Source organism: Melitaea cinxia, chromosome 11 (genome assembly GCF_905220565.1).
Source record: "Melitaea cinxia chromosome 11, ilMelCinx1.1, whole genome shotgun sequence".
Classification (NCBI taxonomy): domain Eukaryota; kingdom Metazoa; phylum Arthropoda; class Insecta; order Lepidoptera; family Nymphalidae; genus Melitaea; species Melitaea cinxia.
Genome location: NC_059404.1, coordinates 6,776,286 through 6,798,141, shown reverse-complemented (window position 1 = coordinate 6,798,141; position 21,856 = coordinate 6,776,286). Strand labels below are relative to the sequence as shown.

Genomic DNA, 21,856 nt, shown 5'->3' with positions numbered 1-21,856 from the left:
GGCAACAGTCTTATAGAAATGCTAATTACTATACTTCTGGTAATAACATTGCAAGCCAATGAATCCAACAAATAAATAATTAGTGGTACGTATAACTTCAACAAAATATAATACATGAAAGTATACAAACAATAAGTAAATAAATGTATAGGAACTCTAACTTAAATCTACAATAGAAACTTCATTTAGAATTGGCACGAAGAACGTTTATAATTATTTTAGAAGTAAACAATCCAAAAACATTTTATTCTGCTAATTAAAAACAAAACATTAAATTTTAAAAATGTAATTTAAAACATTTTGATTACATTTCTTCTTCATACGAATTGATGACGATGATAAAATAGGTCCACACTGTAAAAGAAATTATGTTTAGAATTATGTTACGATATAAATAAGTACCTACATGCGTATATATTGATATAGGTATACCTAATTAAATGTTATTACGACACCATGTCTATTATGTAATGAGTTGCCGTATAAATCTTTTAATGCTGCTTTTTGCTTCAGCCTGTAATATCCCACTACTGGGCATCCCACTCTTTCCCCATGTAGGAGAAGGATCTTTTTATATATATATATATATATATACATATATATATACCCCCCCGTTGTAGCTTAGAGTTATGAAAAAAAGATCCTGGCCGATTCTAAGACCTACCCGATATGCTCACAAAATTTAATACCAATCGGTCCAGCCGTTTCGGAGGAGTATGATAACTAACATTGTGACACGAGAATTTTACACATTAGATTATTTACTATTCTGCTGTTCCTATATTATTTTTGGGTTAACACGTTCGCGGACGCACCGGCTGTAACAGGCATCAGTGACTTACTCAGAATGACACGCCGGCTATAGCCTTTATGTTCTTTCCGCAATTTGGGGCACAACGGCTTTAGCAGACGATTTTCTATATTACTACCGTATATTTTATCATCGAGTGCCCCTAAATTGGAACTTTCAAATCGCTAGGTGTCATATAACATATCTTTTTACACCTTCGAAAGGTCACTACACTTGTGTCGTTGTGTGCGCACGCACACTGACGCACCTGTCATAGCAGCGACAATTGTATGGAAATTTGTTAGTCGACCGGCGAGTGCCCCCAGGAGCGGAGGTGTCGTGAGTATATTTATCACGCGGTTTTCGTACTGCTATAGTGGTAAGTTTACTTAATTTTTAAAGTAAACATGGATAAACTGTTACTAATATTATATAACAATACTCATTTAATACAATATTTGCTATAAATTACCTATTTACGTTTACCTTATTTGAGTAAAACTAATAGTAAAACATGGCTACTTTTCAGATGTCTAGACAAGAACCGAATGGGAGTAAACGAAAAATTTATGATCCATACGAAAGAGAAAACGAACGATTATTGAAATTATTCAGTGATGCTTCCTCTGGCGAGCTGTCTTCTGGTTCAGAGGAACCTGAAATGCCGAGTGATAGCGAATCATTGTCAAGTGAGTCGGAACAGGATCCTTAAAATGATTGTGATGGTGACTACGGTTCAGACACTAACTATATACCTAATGAAGATAGCGGGTCATCCACAACTCATGTGTCTGACTCTGAAGAGGACAGTGGTAAGGTAAAGCATTTCAAAACACCTAAGCAGCCAACTCAACGCAAACAAGTACTGTCTGTAGAATCTCCAGTAGATTCTCCAATTACCTTAAAAGGCCTAGGATCACATGTTCGTGTTTCTGCTTCGGATGAGTCAGCGGCTTCAATCGCTATTTCGTCCCCAGCTAATATGAAAAATTCACTTGATGCAATTCAGTCACATATAGATACTATTAAAAGATCTAAGGAGCCAACTCAACGCAAACAAGTGCTTTCTGTGGAATCTCCAGTTACTTTAGTAGGTGGGAGCGTTCATGTTTCTGAGTCGGCTGAATGTTCAGATAACTTTATTGCCATGTCGTCTGCCGCTATTACGCGTAATAGGCAAGATGAACAAGTGCCTTATGTTGATTCTCCAATTACATTAAAAGACCTAGGAATACATGTTCATGTCCCTGCTTCGGTTGAGTCTGCCGATTTTACTGCTGCTTCGTCCCCAGCTAATATCGAAAATGCACCTGATTCAAACCAATCACATACGCATATTATTAATTTACCTTCGTTTGATTCCGATACATCTCCACCAAGATCAATAGACTCAAATACGCTTTTACAGGATATTGACTGGACGGACAATAAAAATTCAGTATCTACTCAAAATATTGAGACGACAGTACAAATACCAATTTCGCACACAGTATACAATCAGGAACCTATAATAACCAGTGCCAATCATCAACGTCCTAGGTCACCACATATCATAGACGAAGAATGGCAAACATCAACTGCTCCTATACCAGAATTTGAATTCAATGACAGCGCTGTTGGACCTCAGTTTTTCGTTGATGCAAATACGTCTCCAATAGAAGTATTCAATCGTTTCTTTTCTGACTCAATAATTGAACAACTTGTAGATCGCACCAACAAGTACGGTGCTACATTATGCAATATTAATAGACCACACACTAGAGGCAGTCGAAAAAAAACCTTTAATCCAACTTCCATAGAAGAAATAAAGCGATTCCTAGGCCTATGCATTTTGCAATCTCATGTCGAAACACCGAATATTCGAAAACTCTTTACATTCACTGATCCACTATATTACCATCCCATATTCACTCACTGTATGTCTGGGAGAAGATTCGAACAATTATTGAGATGCTTGTGTGTTTATGAAGGGAATGCCAAAGGTATAAATAAAGTATTAGGTTTTGCAAACCAAATGATTGCTACTTTTCAGAATTTATACAATCCACATAAACAGCTTTCTCTGGATGAATCACTGCTTTTATTTCGCGGACGATTGTCTTTCAGACAATACATCAAAACGAAAAAAGCGAAATATGGAGTCAAATTTTATATTCTGACTACCAGTGACGGCTACATTTTAAATTTTAGAATTTACCAGGGCAAGAACGAAACAAGCGATGACATAGACACTAACACAAAATCAAAAACTGAAAGACTGGTTATGAATCTGATGCAGCCATATTTATTCAAGGGTCATGAGCTTTACATGGATAATTATTACAATAGCGTGGCCTTATCTGATAGACTTTTAAACTGCATGACACATACAACAGGTACTTTAAGGAAAGATAGAAAAGACAATCCGAAAGATGTTGTGAGCAAAGTACTTAAAAAAGATGAACATGTATGGATGAGAAAAGGAAAGGTGTATGTTTCAGCCTGGAAAGATAAACGAATTGTGACTATGATCACAACACAACACCACCCTCGACTGGTCGTAACTCGGAATAGATTTGGCAAACAATTGACAAAGCCTAAAGAGATCAAAGTATATAATAAATATATGTCTGGTATAGACATTTCAGACCAGATGCTGTCTTATTATTCGACTCCAAAAAAAAACAGTACGGTGGTATAAGAAAGTCTTTTTCCATATTTTTGATATGGCCTTATGGAATGCCTATTATACGTTTCGAAAACATTGTAACGATAAAGAAACGATGCTCGGTTTCAGAGAACATGTCATTAGATATTTTCTAGGTGTTGACAACTTAAATTGCACTGATCTCATTACTTCTAAAAAACCGACAAACCCAAGAACATCAGGGAACCCGAGAATGTCCCTACCTACAAGTAATCAGGACAGGGGCCAAGAAGGGACGACTTTGCAAGCGTTAAACCACTGGCCTGAACCAATACCAAAAACAGAAAACTGTAAACGTAATAAAGCTTTTTTAAAGTGCCGCTTATGCTCTAAAAACAAAATTAAAAAGGAAACTAGCTACCGGTGCAAGGGATGCTCCAGTAAACCACCATTATGTCCTGGATGTTTTGAGCAGTGGCATTGCCAAATAGAAAATATCGACTGATAATAATTATGATTACCTCCTAATAATTATAAGAGTTTAATTGATATAATATCGTGCTGTGATTAAAATTGTACTGTTTAGTTAATATAAGCAAGTTCTAACGATGCCTTTCAATTGTTGAAAATTCTGTGATTTTCCAAAGTTTAATATTAAGTTTTTAATATAGGTAATTAATATAGGAATAAAAATATTATTATGTTGAGGTTTGAAGTACCATTTTTGTTAAATTTTTCCTTAATAATAATTTTTAGAACTACCTAAATGTGATAAAAGTGCCATTATAAATTAGTTTAAGTTATTAGATAATTATAAACAATTTGAAGTTTTACGAATCTGCCAAAAAATATAATATAAAACTGGCTGTCATTTTCCAAAATTTTACCATTAAAAACTTGAGTGTCAAATTAAAATAAGGAGAAAATATTATGTTCTTTAAAAGCCAGCATCTTGTTCTTTGCTGCGTTGTCTAGTATTTATCGTAGTTTCCTTGAAATTAAAATAAAAAACATATATTTGTTTTTTCATTGCGTTGAATCCCATAGTACCTCTTATTATATAGTTGTTATATATATTCACTAGTGAAACACTGGTTATATCAAGCGAAGGCTACAGCCGTTGCGTCTCATTGGTATAGTAATAACTATTCATTGGGGACACACCGGCTAGAGCAGGCGAAGGCTACAGCCGTTGCGTCTTATCGGTATTGTAGTAGACATTCACTAGTGACGCACCTGCTATAGCAGGCGAAGGCTATAGCCGGTGCGTCCTATTTGATTGTAATACACTATTTGACAGTGACGGAAAGGCTATAGCAGGCGAAGGCTATAGCCGGTGTGCCCTATTTGATTGTAATAAACTATTTGACAGTGACAGAACGGCTATAGCAGGTGAAGGCCATAGCCGGTGCGTCCTATCTCTATAATTATATACTTTTTTCAAGTGACGGAACAACTATAGCAGACGAAGGCTATAGCCGTTGCGTCCTATATGCATAGTTATTATATCGTTACTAGTGACGGAACGGCTAAAGCAGGTAAAGGCTATAGCCGTTATGATTTTATTTAAATACTTAGTACTTTTCACTAGTGACGGTGCGGCTACAGCATTTCATACAATAATGAAGTGTAAAAGTGGCGTTGCAAAATCGGCCCTAGTGTCCGCGAACGTGTTAAGGGGTTTATAACATATATGGCAAAACAAAGTTTGCGGGATCAGCTAGTAATTTAATAAATATTATTTTATAATGTATGTAGTGATCATTTTTGAGCTACTAAGTTTAAGACTAATTTCATTTGTAATTAGGCTTACATTTCTAGATGTATATGTACTTAATTTGTCACAAAAAATTTACTGCTAATTATTACATTAATATATATTATTAATATATATGGTATAAATAATTAGTTTAATTAATGCTATAGATTCGGATTTGTGGAGCTCAAGACACAAAAAAACGTTGGATGGATCAAAGCTTGCCTAAGTGGCTGTAGTTTGATGTTCACACAGCGTCTGTGCGATGTTACCAATGATGAATGAATGATTCAGCCTGTAACATCCCAGTAGGAGAAGGGTTGGAGCTTAACTCAAGACGTTGCTCGACTGCGGGTAATATGTTTCCTACTATGAGTAACAATTGCTATCAGGTATTTATGGTAACATAGGAGCAACGTCTTAACGTGTTTTCCGAGGTACGTTGAGAAGAGCCACTTAGACAGACATCCAAACTGGGAAGAAATATTTGTACAAATACAAATCCCGAGCGGGAATCGAACCCGCAAGTCGTCGGTGTTTTAGGCGACTACTTGCACGACTACACCAGAGCGGTCGCTACCACGTTTTAGATATCACAAAAGCACTTACACGGAATATAACATATCAGTTACATATTACCTACCTTACCTACCTATTTACAATTAGGTCGAATTTATCTTAAAATTGCAACCTTAAATATATGTAAATAAGTATATAACACGAAACATAAAGGTGTATATACGATGGCGTCATTACTATAAGTAATATTTACAAGTATTTAAGTACATCAATAGCGATTTAATGATGATTTAGAGACTTACTAAAAACTTAGTGAAATATCTAGGTATTTTTAGAATAAATCTGAAATTAATAAAGTAAAAAAAAATTATTCCTAAAATTTTTCTTAAAAATTTGTAGGTTATAGATTTAACATTAAGGAATTAAATAAATTAAATTATACTAACTTGTAATATATAAGATGATGCTGAATAAGAGTGAATTATACCATTTGCAGTTCGTGTATTGTACATGTATAAGTATAAAGACAGTATACACAATTGTTACAAAAAAATTTAACAATACGGCAGCAATGAAAATGTCGGCGGTCACTCGTATGGACTGGAAATATAACAAAAAAGTAACTAGCTTAGGATATGCGTAAAGCTTAAAAATAAATCAATATTTGATGATTTGTAATAATAATTGGGTTTGCGGGCAAACGAAAAACAAACTGACTTCAATTATATCGACAACGTAGCTAGATAAAAAATTAGTCAAGTAAATACGGATTATCAAAGATTACTCTAAAAGTTGTTATCAGATCTCGATGAAATTTAAATGTGACCATATGATAAACATCGGCTTCCGATAAAATTAAAAATTATCAAAATCAGTATACCCGGTAAAAAGTTATACGCATTTTCGAGTTTCCCTCGATTTCTCTGGTATTCTATCATCAGATCCTAGTTTCCTTATCATGGTACCAAACCAGGGATATTTCCTTTCTAACAAAAAAAGAATTATCAAAATCGGTTCATAAACGACGAAGTTATCTCCGAAGATAGATAAAAAAAAAAATAGATACACGGTCGAAATGAGTAACCACCCCCTTTTTTGAAGTCGGTTAAAGAAAAAAATTTGGAATCAATAAAAATAAATACTCCATTAAAAATTGACAGAACATAAGGTTTGTAAAATAAAATAAATAAATCTCACCCAAAAAATTCCCAGCAAGAGAGCAAACGCACTAGTTATTACTATTATTTCTGAGGTAAAGAGAATCCATCTGAGTACGTTTACTGGAAGATTTATAGGACTAGAAACATTGTAGAGCTCTTTGCAATATGGCGAACATAAATGTTCAGCGGTGTTAGCACTCGTTAACTTAAAATAGAATATTGCTTTTATTGTAATTAACCCATCGTTTTAACCACCTGAACCCCCAGTACAGGTCTGTTGCCACCCACCAGTAATATTATAATAGATATCGACTACAATATTACTAGCAAAATGACTATAAAACTAAAGTCTATGATACTGAATACTAATTAAAAATAAAGCGAAAGGGATGATCATTTACATTCAATTATTTTTCAATATTTCTTTTAGAAAGTAACAATTAAAACTTAAAAACAAAATGTAATCATCACTGCTATAGAAACTGCAATATAATTTCACGGCGAAAGCACTAGTAAGAAATTTTAGATATTATCAATATATTCATTCATGGAAATCTCTCCGTTGCAATACCGTTACAGAATTATAATACATAAGAAAGATGTAAATAAGTACATACCATACTCAAGATTACAATTATAAACGACGCACATTTTAAATTTCTCATGCAGCAACAAAATCTGTCCGTTTTTGGGAGCCATTTGAATAATCCCATCGAAGTGTCAAGATATTATTGCATTTAAAACATTAAAGTAAATTTAAGATACAATAAAATATTGCAATTACAGTTCCGAGTATAAAATATTTTTTATAATTTTTATTTTCAACATTACGATGTAATATACAAATGTAAAAATACGTTTTTACTGTGATATCTGACAGAAAGCACAGATTCTCAAAACATATACTTCTGATACACAGTTAAATTTTTATGTTAGCTGCTTATATAGATAAAATTAACACTAAAGATTACGACATTTTACCTTTGTAAAGTTCGAAATACGTTAAGGTAAAAAATAAAACTCTTATTATAAAATAAAATATATAATTTAGTATAAACATGCTTAATATATGTATATATTGTGATTTTATTGAAATACATTCCACTGTTTGGCTTTTCTTTATAATTTTTTCGTATGTTTTTCTTATTTTTTGCCTTATGATGTCCTCTGTCTGTAGGAATACACCACTATTAAATAGTAGTTCCACACTGAAAATTAAAATACATAATAATGTTACATTTAATACCCAAAGCAAGTTGCACTCAAGCTTATCAAATATCCATATACAGTTAGAATTGTAAATGTCATGAACTTAAAAAATCTCTCGCTGGCCGATATGGTGGGCGGAGACAGGTGATAGTGCGAGTTTATGACAACAATAAAATATAGCCTTATTACGCATACTGAAAAGAAATCTTAAGTACATATTCTGTTCTTTGTTATCAGTTTTAATTTACATAAACATTAATTTTTCAATGATTTATATTTTCTATCTGATGTTCAAGTTAATTGCAGAGTCAATTTTTTTACCTAGGTTTGTTTTTTTATTTTTAAATGAATACTTCTTTCAGTAAACATATTTCATTCAAACAAATTAACAGTTGCCATTAATTATATTAATAACTAACGTATGAAATCGACAACTGCGAATGAGAACTCGAAAACTGGAAATCCACTTCCAACATAAACGCAAGCCGATACGTACAGTATTCCATATATCAAAGAAAGAAAGACTGATATTAGACCAGCTATTATGAAAATAAGCGATGCCTCTTTGTGTTGACCCTGAAATTTTAAAATTATATCATTTAATGATAGAACGGAACGCTAATATAAAATTTAGATTACGTATATACAATACAATAGTAAGTATTAATAGTATCATGTCTTTGGGTATAGACATTAATTGCTTACAACTATTGTTCTATATTTACATATATAGTAATTTTAAATACTAGCTATAAACCTTATATTCTATATTCTTTCTCTTCTATTTAAAAATAGGGATGTTATTAGAATTTGGCAGTTATTTGGTAAAAATAATGCGGTAGCAGGAATAAATTACAACTAAAGTCTTACAGCATATATCCAAAGCCTGTTTTACTTGAGAAAGAGAAAATTTGAATTTTGTAGAAAAATATTTTAGTGGGAATAAATAGTGTGATTTTATTTGTCAATCCATTAAAACTATATCATAGGGTTTATTTTTTTAATATTCATATACCTACTGATAGTAAACATTACCTTAAATAATTTGACAAGTAAATTGACACTGCTAACGAGGAAGGCGACATCAGCCAGCAGAACTACCCAGCCACTGTGTCTAGTAACACGGACGAAGGATGAATTTCGTTTATCTTGATCAGTTTCGTTTGTATGGCGTGATAAACACGAGGAACCGAGACCGGCGTTCGCTCCGAAACCAAAACTTAGCTGAAATAAATTACAATTTAATTCTATTTTGTCTTAAAGTTATTTCTCTGGTTTTAAGATAATAAAAATACAATGCTGACGAAAAATAGAGTTAAAACACCTGATCAAAGTCAGATTTAGGTATTCCTGATTCTATTTTATAAGTGTGGGAAGTACGCAATGACATAAGTTACGATTAAATGGTTTAAGTTATTACATAAAATAGTTCAATTACTTTACAAAATAGTTACTTTCAAACTCTCCTATTATATATTTTCAAATATTAATTATGTTAGACGTTATTCTGTCCAAATTCAATATGAAAATTGTGAAAATCTATAACTGCACGCCTCTACGCACTCCTTTAAAACTATTTTTTTCTAATTTATATCCATACATCACAAATATTAACGTCAAACATAATATATTTTTAATAGATTCTATTTACTAGAATAGTTTTTAAAAAAGACTCTAAATGATTTTTAATTAATATTTGTATAATACATACCAATTATTATAAATATTATAATTAAGCTATGTGGCTACGGCATTAAAGAATATAGCCACCCCCTCTCTTCCCCTGGGTGTCGTAAGAGGCGACTGAGGAATAACACAGTTCCACTACCACCTTGCAACTTAAAAAGCCGACTGATGATGGGATAATGATCCAACTGCTGGCTTTGAAATATACAAAACGAGGACGGGCAGCAGCGTCTTCGGTGCAAAAAAGCCAGCCCTGCGGTCACCAACCCGCCTGCCCAGCGTGGTGACTATGGGCAACACACATGAGTTCACGCCATTTTTGGCGCGAACTTGTGGAGGTCTATGTCCAGCAGTGGACTGCAATAGGCTGTAGTGATGATGATGATGATGGCACACCAACTCTGCATAAAAGTGTGTATTTCAATGCATTGTTATAAAAATATAGAGGTTTCTTAGTAAGCGCTTTCCGTATTTATCATTTTGCGACAGTAAAGCACAAGCTCCTCGGAGGCGAAATTATTTTTCTTTATTTGTTAGTAAAGTACACGCTTACTGCGTTGTTAAAATTGATGTCCACTACATCAGGTTGGGTGGAGTTTGTTGTGACAACGCAACTGATTCGGATAACATACGCATGTCTTATCACTGCCCAAGATACTAATGGGCTAGTCACCTGAAAATAATATAATGTTTGTATATTTTACAATACATTTTGTAATTATTTACTTACACTTTGATCGCTTCTTCTAATTCCTGTTACTAAAATGTATAAGTACATTGAATTGATTTTTCATGACATAGAACTTGATGCTATGGAATTGGCCTAAATGCCTGATTAATTTTCGTATCATGGTTTGAATTTGTTAAATAACGAAAATCATAGTAGAATAAAAATATTATGATTATACTGCGCTAGTTGTCAAAAATGTCTTTTTTTAGTTTTACTAGTGCTGATAATTACATTAATGCGTGTTTCTTTCCGTAGTGGAGCACCGTGGAGAATTAAGCTCCAATTCTTCTCCTACCCGTATATGGAGGAAAATACCTATGCCCAACAGTGGGATGTCACAGGCTGGATGCGATGCGAATGTGATGTTTCTTTACTTCGTAATACAAGAATGTCGCATAAAATAATTGTTTGTCTTATTAGTTATTTTATATATTAAGTGAAAATAGACACATTTTAATTTTAGTTCAATATTAATAAAAAAATATGCATTCGATATCTCGAGTATTATCAAGTAGTAAATACAAAAATATTTAATAGTTCATTTCCGTATTTAGAAAAATTAATATCTTTTAGTTGCCATAAAAGATAAATTTTATCAATGGGTTTGTACTAACAATGCTGAGAACAGCTATAATAGCTGCTGCAGTTTTAAGATCCGTCACACACCCACAACATTTATCTATTTTTGGTATTCTGTCTAGAAACGGCATCCTATTAAAGTAATAAAATATTTTTTTATGATAATAAAATATAAGAAATCTAAAAGTATGACTGTCAATGTGACACGGCATTACAGATAAAATTAACAAATCAAAAAGAAATAGAATTGTACGGGTTAACGCACATTGAGCAATATGATTGTTTTGCTAATTAGTAACCTCTTTAATTTAGTTGATTTATTACGAAATTGTTATTTTTCTTATGCAGATTTCTAATGAAATTGATATTTGTTTGCTACGAATGACGTCAAATGACGTCTGTACTTCTGCCTATATATACTCAAAATAATCTTAATAAATTTAGTGTTTGATCGACTTTCATTGGGTTTGGTTTCCCTCATAACCTTCCCTCACAGGTCATCACTCACTCAACCATAGACTGTTCCATACAGTTTTTTGGTCCTTCGAGAATACAGCCTTGCTGCTGACAAGCTGCGCAGTCATTCTGAACCTGCAAGCTAGAAGACAACAGTCTTACTTCGAGGATACATACAGTCGTTTTGGTCCTTCGAGAATACAGCCTTGCTGCTGACAAGATTCATACAGACAGGACCATACAGTTTTTTGGTCCTTCGAGAATACAGCCTTGCTGTACAAGATTCATAGAGTGTTAGATCGACTTTCATTGGGTTTGGTTTCCCTCGTAACCTTCCCTCACATGTCGTCTCTCACTCATACAGACAGGACCATACAGTTTTTTGGTCCTTCGAGAATACAGCCTTGCTGTTGACAAGCTGTGGATTTCCATCGACGTTTGGAAGATAATACAGCAACTTCAAGCAAAATACAAGCTTTCTATAAGACAACAGTCTTTCTTCGAGGATCATACAGTTTTTTGGTCCTTCGAGGATTCATACAGACAGGACCATACAGTTTTTTGGTCCTTCGAGAATACAGCCTTGCTGCTGACAAGCTGCGCAGTCATTCTGAACTTGCAAGCTAGAAGACAACAGTCTTTCTTCGAGGATCATACAAGAATATTTTATAAGACTGTATTACTTTTATCAGGGTTTCCTAAACTTATTTTGTCTACTGCCCACTTTGAGGATAAATTATTTTATAGTGCCCCATTTTTTCACTAACTTAAAACCACTATAAATTCAAAATTAACTTAATTATTGCGAGCTATATTAGCGGAGATTAAACATTAATTCTAAACGAGACTACTATAACCCGCAAGAGTTAACTTGAGACCTGAGCGCAGTACACAGCGGCGCTCAAGTCTCAAGTTAATTCTTACGGGCTACACCTGCTAATGAGAATAATTATTGAAACGCAATTTTATAATATTTAGACAGTATTAGACAAATTTATAGTATCTTATTTTTTCAAAATAAAACAAACATAATCGATTCTAATATAAAAACTAATATGAAGGATGATTTAAATTGCCCCCTCCCCAAGCCTTTACACAACGCCACCATTTTTTTTGTGGATCTCTTACCGCCCCGCTTTAGGCCTGGAGCGCCCACACGGGGGCGTTATCGCCCACTTTGAGAAAGGCTCCTTTAGATCATTACTGCAACATTGACATGGTAGGAGAAACAAACTAAAAAACAACTTCAGTCATCAGCTGAATGGATGAAAATTATTATATATATATATATATATATATATATATATATTGTAGTTTATTAGAAAAATAATCGCGAAAGGGTTGACTAAAACGTCCTAGCCAGGCTACATTAAGTTAAAGATTAAAAATTAATTTTTCTTTAAAAAATACCTACATCTACGAGTTTAAGGAATAAATTTAATACCCATCGACAGTATGAAACCAGTGGAAAGTGCAAAACTTGTTTTCACCCACATGCGTAATAAATAAATCTTACAAAAAATGAGCGCTGTTTTATAGTAAATATGATCACATAGAGTTGCCTGTTAAAAGTCTAGCTTGAATAGCGGTTGCCGAAAATATATGCCTGGTCAGGAATTTCCCAACCAACCCTTTCGCGATTTATCTTTAACATACTAAAAAAGATAATTATTTAATTTTTATCCATTAAGCAGATTGGTGAAGATCACTCCTAGTTCAGATCGTTGGCTTATATATAAAATTTTCCTGAATGTACTAGTAGTATACTGATTTGGCCTACAATTTTACCATAACGCGTGGCTTAGCCTGAGCTCCAAAAAGCGGGGATTTCAGCATTATTGCTTCCACGGAGGGCCGCGGGCGGCGCAAAGGGGGAGAAGCCTCTTAACAAGATTACATTGGAGATAAAACGGCTCAGATAATAGCACCCGAGTAAGCTGACGGAGCCAGGCTCTAAAAACAAAATTAAAATCGAATGAAATGCACGAACTTAGCTAATGTCAATAAAATAACCAGAGAATCGTTATACCGTAAGCAGAGCGTTAAAAATAGCCATATATATTTTTTCTTAACTGAACATAAGTAGATACTTAAATATCTGACGATCGTTTTTACTGTTTCTTAATATAACGTGTGATATGATAATAAATCTTAGGTGTAGCTATTCTTTCTTTACACACTTTGTTGCATAAAATAAAAGTCGCAACAAATAGACGCATATCACTAGTGACTGTATGTATATATGTATGTATGACTGTAGGACGTAGGTACATAAATAGGGTTTTGCAGTAGTTGAGTATTGATCGAACCCGGTTCTCGGCTGTTTCAAATTCAATTCGCAGAGTGGGAATAACAATAAAACACGATCCGTTCTGTATCTCCGCTTCGTATCACCTGTGCTCAAACGTGGAGAGAATAACTTTATCTGGGTTATACAAACTTAATCTTGTATATATACCTATATACATATATATTGTTCCATGACTAAGAAATTTTCCACGAAATTTTTATAACGTTTGGTTATATTAATTTGTTTTTGAAATACCGTAAAAAATGTGACGTGTAGTAAATTCGACGATTAAATAGTTCTCGGATTACATAGATACTTATCATCTCACGTTTAATCGAGAAGGTATATAACACAAATATTTGAATGTGATCAGAATCTGATAAAATTCTTCGTTCAAAATTGATGTCTTTATTACAGCGATGTTTCCACGAAGTAACGCCGCCTTCCCGGTCCACCGCAATGCGGTTCGTTTTCTACCTAGAAATGTCAAAATATTTCATACGAAGTCTCTTGTAAATATTAAAGGCGGTAGGATCCTATGATATATATCTCTATTTTTATAGCTGCGACCTTATCCACGTCGTATGCGGCGAACTCGCCTCGGGCTTAACGTACGATACGCAATATGGTTCTCGCGGTAAATCTCCACGAATTCTATCTTTATTTATTAAGCCGTACTGTGTTTTACGAGATCCCTACGTCGGGCCATTCATTATACACCACCGCGTGATGAAAAAAACTTCGCTGATGTCTTCCTACAACATTAATTGCAAAAGTTTCTCCCTTTTAAACTCGAGCCAGTTTTAATAATGTATTTTACGATTTCGGGTCGGGAAAAAAGAAATAAGAAAAACGAGATTCGCTGTGAACTGATAAGAATACTTATATTTAGTAATATAGACAGTAAAATACTAAAGACGTAACGTAATAGAACAGACTGCGAGTTTTATGTCCGCAATTCGGGGCGTGCACAAAATAATTGTTGACTCAAACGTGCCTCCCTAGACCCAAATGTCGAGTCCTTCAAATTGTTATTTTTCTGACATAGATAATTGTACTTCATATATACCTATCATTATTTAACATGATATCATCCCCGACCATAAAAATGACTATTTAATGTCACAAAGCCGATGAAATTTATTTACGTGAGAAAGAGCACGATTTTTAATTTGTTTTTTCGTTAGTTACATAAATAAAATAAATAAATATCGTATAAATTTCCTAAGGTTAGCAACTTAATGTTTGTATTATAGTAACAGTTGGCTGATGTAGTAAAATATATTTTTTTGATAACTCACATACACACACACATCAGCCTTTCGCAGTCCACTGCTGGACATAGGCCTCCACAAGTTCGCGCCAAAAATGGCGTGAACTTTTGTGTTGTTGCCCATAGTCACCACGCTGGGCAGGCGGGTGAAGAGAAAGCAGGGCAAGAAAACAAGAAGAGATATTAGAATACCTAACATTTTGGGGTTATATTGGTTTATCGTAGTATAGTCTACTTTAGTTTTAACTATTTTGATCGAATTAACATTATATGTAGATATATTCAATACAATAATAACATAGGATCAGTGAATAAATTCATACAAATAGAATCGATAAGAATGATTGCACACGTACGAGATGCTGTAATCAAACTCAACAGGGTAATAACTTCTTGTAAAAGATAATGGAAGTTTTGACAGGGAGATAGGATTGGGGTTCCGTAGGTGAGTATTGCGGAGGGCGTACCTTTTGCACTTAATTTATGCTACTATAACTCAAGCGGACAGCCGCTCAATAGGTAATTTAGATGTCCCAGGCAACATTGTCGTAATGAAAATGAAGCATTTCTGACTTAAGTTTACTGATGCGCTGACTAACTTACCATCGACGAGGATAAGATAAAACGTAGATAATTGTATCTACGTAATAATCTACAAAGCACTTAGCGACGTTCACCACAACTACAACACAGCGTCTCTTTTCTCCCAATTATTTTTAAAGAAAAGGTATACTTTTAAATCTTTATAATCTCAAAGGCAACGGAATTGGAATTTCAACTTAAAATAAAAGTCCGGTCTTATACCCAGATATACCTATTATTAACAGTTAAGTAAAACATCTAAAGGGCGGTTCACGCCTTTGTTTTTTATATTATACTGAGAAATATTTCAGATTTAGAATCAACTTAATACCAGTCGTCCGAGGGACTCAAATTGAATGGCTTATAATATTGTAATACGACATTTTCGAAACGAGAACTGTTTTATTCTGGCTTAAACGAAAACGCTCATAATGTATACAAGATATGGCTTCATGTGGCAGTTTGTTATGAAGTTTATAGTGGAGCTGGTTCTAGTTACAAGCTTATTGGGAGTAAAAAATATACGGCGGGAATCTCAGGTATTATCTGTAATAATTTAAAGATTGTATCGGTTTAGCTCGGGAGGAAAATATAACCGAAATATATGAATGAAAACAGATATGAAGAGTAATTGGATAGTTACATATATCACGTTTATGATTTCGTAGGTGGAACGCCGCTGTGATATGATGAGAGAAACATGATGTCGGAATGTTATTAGAGATTTTATTATAAAGCTTGTAGTCGTAAAACATACCGTACCGTAAGCGGAACTTTCAGCACTAATTAATATTATACGCAGTTTAATATATGAGCGAATGTTTATAGTAATGGTTATACTCGATATACATAAGTCAATTATTTATATAACATCAAATACTAACATCACAACGAAAACAAACTCAGTAATGTCTCTACGCATGTTACCGAATTTCTGTTTTCGAGCTTCCACAATCGATATTCGATACTAATAAAATAAATTCGACTCTCGAATACATAAAACTTCGCATTCAAGTCTTTGCTCTCTGTATAAAGCAAGAAGAAGGGTACCCCTTTTTATTGCAAAGAATTTGCATATAAAGTAACCATTGAAAGAAAGCGATCTCGGTTCGATTCTATGCTTTTTTCGTATTCATTGTTGCGAAGGCCGCGCGTTCGTGCATATCCCGTTTTATAGTCCATGATGCTATCGAATAAATAAATAATAGTATCAACAGTTTTTTGTTCGCTGGTGATTTATTTGAGAAAACGCGGAGATCATTTGTATGTTTCACATTTCGCGGGGATTATTTATGGTTTAATATAACCTTTTGTTGTATGATTGAAACTGATTTAGCGTTTTTGTTTCAGATTCAAATCTCACCATTAGCCGCACTATGGGCAGACGATATTTGTAGGCAGGTAATATTTGTTTATTTTGATTTTATCTAATTCATTACAAAACAAACAAAGTAGGTACTTACACCTGAAGCGCAATCGTATTTATAAATATTTTTATGTTCAAATATTTTAACATTGTCCAATCTTAAACGCATATAAGACATTTATAAGTCACATTATACAGTTGTATATGAGAGATAAAAATAAAATAGTGACCGCGGGGCGTTTCCAGCGATTCCTAATAAAAATGATATTTAATTGAAGTCGATAACGCGTCATGTCGAGATGCCTAATAAACTGTCTTTATTATTATTGTGTAAGGTCGTCGTGCTGCGAGATAAGCAGCCTTAAACAAGTATCTCCGGCAATGGTCTGGATATTGTACGCTCGCGATCGACGAGGACCGGTTATTTTTTATACGAGTATATAGAGGTTTTAACTCGCTCAATTGGATAAAACTAAGCGCGTGAGCATGTAACTTAGTTCTTGGAAATATTCGTATGTAAACAGGTATTGGATAATTTATTAAAATTGCAAAGTCCTCACGCCTTTCTGGTGTTAACTGGTCAATAAATTGTCGGTTCTAATAGGTGTTCGATGAGACATTGAAAATCTATTTAGCATAATGATCTTCACATATTCTAAAGTTGAGAACATAATGTTGCGTTTGCGTTTTGTCGGTTGAAGAGATAAAGGACGCTAGAATACAATAGCGTTTAAGTGATAGTTATGGCAGTTTTTATAGGCAGTTGGATTTATTTTTATTGCACTGTTTGTTTTAATGCGTTTTTCGCAAGTTGAGAGGTCGCGTCAATTGCTTTCTCATTCATTGATGGTGGTCATTTTTCACGCAAAGTTTTCAAGTAGGTATATTATTTTTATCCGTAATTTAATATTTTTTTTCTGAAGTAGGTACAAGTCACTTGTTTAAAAGATTGAGTATATTTACACTTAATTGTCTTTCGAAGGTAGTAATCGGTTACATGGTATTAGATTTAATAGAAATTACATAACTTTTGTAAATTACTGCTAGGTTAACAGTGACTAATGAAAATCGATACATTTTTAGTTGTGTGAAATAAACAAAAGTTAGGGAATTAACAGTATTTTCTTATTAAAAGAATCTAGTGTTACTAAAAACAATGAAATGGTGGACGCTGTGTTACTAATAAGGTTTTGACTATAATGCTGTTAATAACTTGTTATATAAGTACCTATTTATGTATTAAAATAACGACATATTAACTAAAGCGAAAAACTCGTATATATATACAAAATGTCTTATTTATCTCAGCTTTCTTAGTGACTTTATTAAAATATACTTATAATAAAGTTACGTATAATCACAAGAGCATTGATTTAGTTGGTATAAATAGTAATAATCGTAAGTAGGAATAACGAAAATAACTAGTAATAGTAACTCCAAGTCTCCTATCTGCGTTATGATATTTGCATTTAGCAGCATATTACTCGGTGCAGGTTTACATAGATGATAAAAATGTGTGAACTTAGTGATGCTTTATTGCATGCAAGATATTACTAATTTTGTACTAAAACACGGTTTATTTATTATTTTTAAAAGAGTATTCTTCTTTGCATAATCTACATTTCAAATCGATGGTAGCTTAGGTACTTTTAAACTTAAAATATTAATGAATTTTAATATTTAATTTGTAAAATGACGATTCGGGGGTGCTTTTGAAGCCAGAAGATTTTAATAAAGTTATTTTGATTTGATTTGAATATATTATTACATTATATAGTATATAAAACTATTATTAAGCAATAAATAATTTGTATTCGTATGTAAACGATTGATTAATGCATTCAATTGTTTTAGTCATAAAAAAAAGAATTTATGGTAAAATAAGTTTCATTATCAATTATGTATTACATATAGCGTTATATCAAATTTATTTTATATAGGTACCTATGATATAAGACTAATCCCAATCCCCGTTTATTAGAGAGCCATGACAACGTAGGTCGGACGAGCTTAATCAGGAAATATAGGCCAATAAAACGGTGGTGAGCCGGCTTAATCAAATTGCCCAAATGACCGACGGAGGTAACCTGTTTGTGATGGGGTATTTGGTTAATTTGCCAAATCACCCTTTCAGTTTTAGCAAAATTATCTTTAGGTACGTTTATGAAACATTTTCTCGAAATGATAAAGAAGCGATAATTGAATTGTATTATTAGTCTCATTTAATAAGCTTAAGTTAGAATAAGTTCTTATAGATCTGATTAGTTGACGACTTTCTACAGTCAGTTAATCATAATAAGTAAATAGCTATAACAAAAAAAAAAAAAACTTAATTGTACACAAAAATAAATTAAGGTGTTAAGATTTGTAAGTTGGTAAGTTTGTTAATATGCTTTAATTTATACTTATAGTATATTAGTTATTTAGACATTATTTAATTACAGATATTTAGTTAGGGAAATTTAATAATATTTAATTTCTCGCTTTGTTTATATATTTTACAATGTGTAAATATTTTTTTCATAATTATGAGATAGGTAGTCGTTGTTAAAACGCGCAAGCAGAGTGAAAGTACATTAAGAGTATTGAAATTATCAATATTATTCAGTGATATCTTGGCATTTTCGGTTATTTGAAAACAAAGATATCTTAAAAATTCAGCATGTGACTCTCGGGATGTGTCCAATAAATCAGTTTTACAGCATTCCCGTGTCATTTCAGTCGTCGAACGGCATAAAATGATAATTTTATTGCACTCCCCTTCCGTCTCTGAGAGTTTACGACAATTGTGAAATGTATCGACACTTCGGATGTCACCTCCAAGGTAGATTTCCATCGATCTCACGAAACCGGTCAAACCTTTACTGAGCTCTCATATTCTTCAAGAACTAAGATTCAAAATTGCATAATATATTAAATTCTCATTGTAACAATAAAATTGTTTTAGCGGCAACATATGGTACCTACTATTTCCCTGTAGCCCCGCGGCCCCTGAACCGATATTTCGGGAAGGTGTTCAAGAACTCATCAATCTTTCAGGGGATTTTACAGACTCATTTGATGGTATGATGATGTAAGAATGAATGGGCTCTTAACTATTTTTGGAAGGCTTAAAATTTTAAGTATACAAAAATGCCACCAAGAAAGACAACCCTGCCTTACGAAATTTAAATTCTACCTAAATTTGAATTTACTAATTCCGTGAAATATTTAAATTTTAACCTTTGAAATAATACCCTCGGTTATTTAAATTTACATTTGTTTGTGTCCGTTCAGCCAGCGCCTGTCACAACAATCGATGTTAACATTGTGTTAACATTGTCATGCAAACTACATTATTGGTATCTATTGTCCGTCATAAGAAAGTAAGGCAAGCTTAACTACGGTAATAATTGAGGAAGGTAATTTGAAGGCAAAAGTGCTATAATTATGTCAACTTACTTTCGTCATGGTCCAAAGGAAAGTGAATAATGCCGTTGTAAAATACCTATAATTATAATTATTGTGTCTATCTTCCTTGGAGACGTTATCTTGTCTCTTAAAAATTTAACATAAATCTTTTTAAAATATATTTTTATTGGTAAAATATCATTAAACTATATTTATATTTTAATTTATGCGCGATTTTTTTTTGTTTTATAATCTCGATAAAAAATGTTTAATCAAAACTATTAAATCGGAAAGCTATATCGATATTGTTGTGCAATTATTATGAAAAAAATTTTGATTAATTATAAATTATTATTCTGATACAGTTTCGTTGTACTTAAGAAATGAACCGAGGACGTAAACAAGGGTTGAGAGTCGCGAGGATTGTCGCTTTACAGCCATTTCACTTTTACTGCTATAAACTTTTACTATAAACTTGACCGTTCTACTGCATCATCAGAACTATTGAGTTAAGTACCCGGTTATATTTCTTATATTCTTCAAGAGTTTCACACCATCTTAATTTCTTTTAAAGCTACTTGCATTATAAAAACTTTTGATCTGATTTCATCATTTACCTACCTACATATTTTTGTGTCAGCATTCGACATTTTTATCTGGGAAAGCTCGATTTTTTTGTGACTTGCTTAATTCTAAAAAGATACATTTTAGATATGTCAAACTTACATCAACAAATAGGTATTTTTAATTCCTGGCCATTTACCAAATTAAAAAATTTGCCTGGAAATGTATATTTATCTATAATATGCACAAATTTGTTGAAAAAATATTAAATATTTGCTTGGATTCTAAGATTAATTAACATAAAAATAAGGTTTTGAACTCTATTTTTTACACTACTTTCTCTAATGGACCATAACATAGGTACTTATTACGTAATGAGGTCTGATACTATTAGTATTGAGACATTAAGATAGGCCGGAGAGTGTCCATTACTGCGACCCTCATGCATCTGTACAGGCTCATTACGAGAGACGTGACTTCATTAATGGTCGTCAAATGTGGAGGGAATATTCTATACATAGCGCGTGTATTTTCAGACTGGAGTTTTAATTAATAAGTCAGAAAATTCGCACTAGGTAGGTATACTTACAATATTTTATATATGTTTACTTAGTTTCTAATTAGGTGAAAATTGTGACAAAGGAAAGGAAGGAAAACTTTAAATTCTCACTTACGACTCTACACTATATTATATGGTCGATACGTTAACATTGTTTAGTGTAAGTGCCGATGTATAGATTAAAAATATTTAAAAAAAATTGCCCAAATGAAAAGTAGATCGGTTTTATTGAAAAAAAAAAAAAAAAATACCTACATGGAATGGAAATGTGAAAAACGCCCAAAAGTTTATGCGTGTTGAAATTTTTTTGATATAAACAAT

General features: G+C 33.0%; 1 protein-coding gene across 1 annotated transcript; it reads right to left on the bottom strand.

Moving 5' to 3' along the window:
• Window positions 1-304: 304 nt before the first annotated feature.
• Window positions 305-11,186, bottom strand: LOC123658033. The gene is made up of 5 exons (XM_045593514.1): window positions 11,091-11,186; window positions 10,300-10,419; window positions 9,096-9,284; window positions 8,480-8,636; window positions 305-354 (listed from the first exon to the last, which is right to left on the bottom strand). Exons 1-5 carry the CDS (start codon window positions 11,184-11,186, stop codon window positions 305-307), a joined length of 612 nt encoding a protein of 203 aa, XP_045449470.1.
• Window positions 11,187-21,856: the final 10,670 nt, after the last annotated feature.